General features: G+C 47.4%; 1 protein-coding gene across 1 annotated transcript; it reads right to left on the bottom strand.

The window, feature by feature from the left end:
• Positions 1 to 1,453: 1,453 nt before the first annotated feature.
• Positions 1,454 to 6,363, bottom strand: tmem276b (transmembrane protein 276b). Its single transcript, XM_062472006.1, has 4 exons — positions 5,724 to 6,363; positions 3,377 to 3,490; positions 2,816 to 2,953; positions 1,454 to 2,329 (listed from the first exon to the last, which is right to left on the bottom strand). Exons 1-4 carry the CDS (start codon positions 6,124 to 6,126, stop codon positions 2,082 to 2,084), a joined length of 903 nt encoding a protein of 300 aa, XP_062327990.1. The 5' UTR covers positions 6,127 to 6,363; the 3' UTR covers positions 1,454 to 2,081.
• Positions 6,364 to 6,454: the final 91 nt, after the last annotated feature.

The raw sequence follows: 6,454 nt of genomic DNA, 5'->3' as shown, positions 1-6,454 counted from the left end.
GCCAGTTCATTGGCCAGTGGTGTTACTCTCCTAAGCAAACCTGGGATGAACGGGAGTGCTTCTGGTGCTCTCAAGCTAGTTTTTTATTCCCATTCATCCTAGGCAGCCATAACAGGTGCACCTGGGGTTTTGAGAAGTATTGTATTTCAAGATGCTTTCTTCCCATGTTTGCTTTTTGGAGAGGACACAGTCAGAAGAAACACTGGTGAATTGTAGAAGTGTTTGACACACGCACAGTGCTTCTACAGTGTACAGTTGTGCTTTTGTCATGAATAATGTCTCAAACACCCCTCACATGATGTCTTCAACAACATAGAATACTGCACTGATTCTAAATCAATGTAGGAAGTATACACAGACAACTCTTCCACCCCTCGTCAATTCATCTTTAAACACTGTTAAGGGACTTGTGTAAATGACAACAGCACTGTACCCAGCAATGTACAATCCTCTGTACAGAACACATGTGATCCATGGACCCACCCCTTCTCATACTCCTGTTTCTAACTCCCACTCTAACTATTCATGAAGTACTGTAAACCTCCAGTGCGCCCAGACCATGTCAGTTCCTGGCCTGTCCCACTGCACTCCTTAAAGGTGTAAAGAGACCATAAAACCAAGCCTCCTTCACAGAGGCCTGAGGTCAATCAATGAAGAAATCTTAAAAGCGTCTCCTTAATTGTTTCCCTCACTTGGTAGATGGTGGTGGTCGATCCAGTAGGACTGATCCAGACCAGTGTGATTAAATTGGTCCCCTCTTACAGCTATGACCAGGTCTGAGTAGGAGGTGAGATTTCCTTCAATCTCAACGGAGAGTGTTTGTATCAAGTCCCTATCATAGCTCTGTTGACGTAAACGTAATAATGAACCAGGACTCACCCTCTTCATCCCATCATCCTTCTATTTACTGTGCTGAATTGGATGGGTGGGACATTAATCAACTCTTTTTTTACCGGAAGTTTAAATCTAGCATTCCTTTTTATTCAAATCAACCCTTGAACAAGCTGTGCTTCTTAATGACTTGAATGGCCAGGATGCACACACATCCTCATTGACTCACGTGCTTTACTCAGCTGATACAAACCCCACAACCACAGTATGTGGCCCCAAAACCTTCATGTTAGCCCCCAAAACAAATGGAAAACACATTCTTATTCGAGAGCTACTTTATACAAACAATGACCTGAATCTACGTCTAGATGCATTTGTACATACAGAATCTGCAGATCCGCCGTGATAGAGAAGAGTTTGCTCACCAGAGCTTGGCCAGTCATTGGATTCTTCTGTGTGTTTTGTCGATTTCCACCACTTCTTCAACTGCTGTTTCTGTGTTGTGCTCTTAGTCCACAGGTGAAGAAGCAGGGTTCTGATGGTCCTTCTTAGGGATGCTGTTCAGTGTCTCACTGTTGTGGTCTAAACAACAGACAGTTTATGCCAGCATAATGTTTCTGTGTTTTATTTTTTTCCATTGTGAACAATAACAAACACGTACACACCACCTGACTACACGAGACACGCTCACAGGAAGTTCCTGTCCTGTTGTCTTGTTTGTTTGTTTGTTCTGTATTATTTGTTCTGTCTTGAGTATAATGCTCCTCTCTTGAAGCTTCTGGAATGTGTGTGTTTGTGTGTGTGTGTGAGAGTGGATGTTTGTGTGTGCATTGTTGTGTGTGTAAAAGAGAGCACCATATTAAGACAACTCCTCTTGAAAGAAAGCAGTCACCTTCAGGCCACCACACAGTCAGTAAATACAGGAGTCCAAGGTTGTAAAAACATGTGGCCTGGATTGTGCTGTAAGAGCCTGTACCCCAGCCAGCCTCATGTGTCTGTGCTTTCAATGGTCCTCCAACTACCTCAGCAAAGGTACATGAAGATGGGTTGGGATCTGTCTTGATTTCTTTTCTCCCACCCCTGCTCAACAAGTTGGAGGGGACAGGAGGACGTTGTGGGATGGTGGTGGTGGTGATTGGGGGGGAGGAATGGTGTTGGTAGTGATGTAGCAAAGACAATGTTAAGGGTGGGGGGGGGGGGTGGCCTCTTCTTCTTCTTGTGGGTTCCGTGGGCTGGGCCAGTTCCCCCGGTCAGACGGTTCCATTCTCCTGCCGCGGCTTGTGCACGGTGGTGCGTGAGGGGGTGCTGAGGGAGGGGGCCAGGGTACAGAGGAAGCCGGCCAGCAGGGTGAGGCCCAGACCCCCCCAGGCGCAGAACATGGACCAGCCGTAGCCATGGCTGATGTCCTCGGGGAGGCCGTACATGTAGCGTGGGTAGCGCGACAGCTCGAAGTTGATGCCCGCCACACACGTGCACAGAGAGATGATGCAGCACGTCCCTGTGAGGAGAGAAGGAGATGGGTGGTGGAGGTGCTGTCACTACCCAAACCGTCCCCCCCTACCCAGTTCGCTCTCCTGGGAGTAAGGGGTGCTTTCTGTTCAGCCACATATACGTCACTATGGGCCAGGACAGAAAGAACCCCTGTTGCTTCCCAGAGGATGGATCAGGGTAGGGAGAGGCACCACTGGCTGCTCTGTGGGTAATGTTATTCCTCAGAGAGAGGATCTGGTTGGCTTGTCAGTCTGCCTGAGCTAGATGTCCTCAGGACTGCACAGTGTTCTTCCTGCATTGTAAACACTGCATTCCATTGTGCACCCTTAGCTCACTGCACATCTTAAAGTAAACCTGTGTGTGTAGGTGTGCGTGAGTCACAATGAAACCTGATATGAACCTTTTTTGATCTTTTACACACACACACACACACACACACACACACACACACACACACACACACACACACACACACACTGAAGCGTGCTCTTACCTCCCATGAGGAACAGTAGTCCAGCTACATACTGCATGAGGTCATGCTGCTGACAGCATCCCAGCACACCGATGATCCAACCAAAGAGGATGATGGACACGGCCATGCCCACGAAGCCTGCCGTCATCCTGCGTAGGTCTGCACACACACATGTTTATGAGAGAGATAGAGAAGGAGAGAGAGAGAGAGAGAGAGAGAGAGAGAGAGAGAGAGAGAGAGAGAGAGAGAGAGAGAGAGAGAGAGAGAGAGAGAGAGAGAGGGAGGGAGGGAGAAAGAGAGAGACAGAGGGAGAAGAGAGGAGGGAGAAGAGAGAGAGTAGAGAGAGAGAGAGAGAGGGAGAGAGAGAGAGAGAGAGGAGAGAGAGAGAGGAGAGAGGGAGAGAGAGAGAGAGAGAGAGAGGGAGGAGAGAGAGAGAGAGAAGAGAGAGAGAGAGAGAGAGAGAGAGAGAGAGAGAGAGAGAGAGAGAGAGAGAGAGAGAGAGAGAGAGAGAGAGAGAGAGAGAGAGAGAGAGAGAGAGAGAGAGAGAGAGAGAGAGAAGGAGAGAGATCCCAGTAGACTTACGGAGCGCATGCCATTCATCCTGGCGTATGGTCTTGGTGATGTTGATGGGGAGATTACGAGGGAGGATGGAGGAGGAGTAGTGGTACTTGACGGGGGTGCAGCGCTGTATCAACCCTGAGAGACAGAGAAAACATAACAAAAACCATACATAAACACAGGGTTTATCTATCTAAATCATGGTATCAAATCAAACTTTATTTGTATATTTTCTCACAAGCAATGTCATAAAGATCAAGTAAAATCTCTGGAAGAAAGAGGAAGAAACCTTGAAATGTCTGTCCATTTGCTGTGTGTACATCAGCTGTCTGCAATTATTTAAATCCCTTCATGTTTACCAGATAAACACTTCAACTAAAAGACACCGAAAAGATGATAACAGACCAGTCGAGCAATCAGCCACAAACTAATTATCAGACTGTGATTCATTCTTTTTAAAAAGTCCATCCTGTCACTCTGTGAATGACGTTGGTGTCAGCTGTCTTGGCTAACTGCTGTATGTGTGAGACAGCCCCCCTCCGAGGACAAGCAGTCGTAGTGATCAGTCTGTAATTGCTGTTCTCTGTGGAGGGTGGGTTATGTCAACTCCAAATAGACCTCACCCAGATACAACACCACAGGGGGGGTCTCTGGATTCAGTGATAACATAATAATGTTGGTGGGGAGAGATCCTCCATACCTTCTCCTAGACACGGTTTGAACACCAGAATTAAACCGCACAGATTTCAATCCAATCAGAATCTGCTCCCGAGTACAGGAAATGAAGAGAAATCCAAAGAAAAGCAAGCCAATGCAGGTCACGGGACAGAGTTACGGTACATTCTAAAATAGGTGACAAACGTATTCCCTGGCCGTATTTTGGCTGGATAGGACCACAAAACATAATGTTTCCGTGAACATCCCATCTACCCCTCCTGCATGCCTGTATGGGACCTGACCCCAAATCTACTTCTACTGTCTGCCCCATATCTTCCCCTCCTGTATGCCAGTGGCGACCCAGAGCTGTAACAGTACATTCAGGTGCTTAGAGGAATGCCCATGGAAACAATATTTGGAGCACACACTCCATATATCTCTTGTTATCCTGAACAACAGGGCTGTACGGGCCTAATGAAACTCCATGGTGTATGACACACCATCAGGAACTGTGATGCCTATTCATGCCACACTCACCCCCACCTCCAAGCGCCAGCTGCAATCTGCTCCAATAGATAACAGCCTTACAGAACGCTCAGCTCAGCCGGTTTGTTTACATTGTGTTGGACGCAGTAGCAGTGGACTGATGAAGGGTAGACAGATTACCAGCTTTTATCAAATGCAGTATAGGTGTGCACCTGCACATTGTTCTATTTTGTTGGGTTAAGAGCTGGTAAGAAAGCTATGGTTGAACACCTATAATATGACAGACTGAAGATACGTTGGTCTGAGTTGTGAGGTTATTTGGTGACCAAAACAACCTGTTAAACCAAAGCTTGACTGTCCTTGACTGTTATCTGTTCATTCACAGCTGAGTGATTTGAAGATCGTTTGTGTACATTCATCGGGAATTGCTGTACACCCCTTTGTTAGTATTGCATAGTAAACACATCTGCTATATGCTTTCTAATATGCTGTAGCAAGATTGTTTGTTCATGGTGTGAAATTATATGAATAACACTACTTTGCCGAGTCTTAAGTCTGGGGGACGATACCACGCACAGTGGTCCATCCATGATCCGTGATCTCCCCCCGCAGCTCAAAATTCCCACGAACCCGGATGTGTATTAATAATTTAGCTACTCTTTGCTCTTCTCTCGGTCTCCCCGGAGGCACTATAGTGCTATTAACCACGAGATCACTGTATCATATAATTATGCAAAACGCCTACACTTTTCAAAACCAACAGAACCAAATAGTTCCTTAGATAATCTGTTACCGTAACGTCCCATCACACAAGAGCACCATCCTCTCTAATTGTAAAATCTGAATCTTTAGGACGGACGCCCCAGAATTCAGCACCACGGATAGCGATACATGCAAGCTGCCAGAGGCGTAAAAAGCCTCCACATCCCAATAACTTGTGCCTGTTCAGTGGAGGCCTTATTTACATTACAGCAAATATCCATGAGTAAATAACAGTCTTTTTTGTTTTAGTTATTAGCCTATAGATGGTTCAAAGGAGCCAAAGCCTCTTGCATCGGTTCTTGTCTTATGACTTGCGAATGTAGAACCAACATTTTGGGTTATTATTTCCGAACGTTGGGTAATGATAGGAAACAACAAAGGCTGGTTGTGTATCTTACCTGAGTTCACCAGCTAGCGTCATCACGGCCTGCTATGGGCTAGTGAGCCAGACACATTCTTCCCCTACCTTTATAAATGAGGTCCTCTGTCTCCAGGTCGAATCCTTCACGATGACACTTTCTCCAAAGCCCAGAGATGGTAGAGTTGAACTGGCGGCTGCAGTGGGACTCCATCGCGGAGGCAGCGGCCAGAAAGTGCCGTTTTTCCCTGACGAGAGGAAGCGCTTCAGCACTAGGGCCGTTACCTTTCCATTCTATGCCATTTGGAGGCATTTGCAGAGGGAGGTTGTGATTGGAGATGTAGATGTAACCGGGATCGTTTCGCTTGTTTGCGTAGTTTTTACACCTTTCCCGATGTCTCCGTGCGTCTGTCTCGTACCAATAGTCGGTGCATATCGCAATGGCAAGCAAACCCAACGCACAGAACGCTAAGAACAGCCCCGTGCTGGTTAAAATTTTCATGGCGGCCATCTTTCCCGTTCGATGGAGAGCCCAGACAGTCGCGAGAAGGTTCCTCGGCTGCCGTGGTGGTACCCCGTGTCTAAAATCACTACAGAGCTCACAGCCTCGCGGATCCCCGGGAAACAGTGGACATGACGGACGCCCCGTTTCTCTCGGGCTAGATGCTGTCTATTGTTGTGGTGCACCCCCGCAGTAGTGTTGTTTTCCCCACCATCTGTTATGGTACTGGAGAGGGGAGAGGAGAGGGGATGGATGGCGACCGACGCTTGCGAGGAGTGGGGAGGGATGCAGTTGCTCTCTCTCTCCTCTCGGGTATCAGCGGGATGATGTCCAACAG

The sequence above is a fragment of the Osmerus eperlanus genome, chromosome 10 (assembly GCF_963692335.1).
Source record: "Osmerus eperlanus chromosome 10, fOsmEpe2.1, whole genome shotgun sequence".
NCBI lineage: Eukaryota > Metazoa > Chordata > Actinopteri > Osmeriformes > Osmeridae > Osmerus > Osmerus eperlanus.
This window is presented reverse-complemented; position numbering and strand designations above follow the sequence as displayed.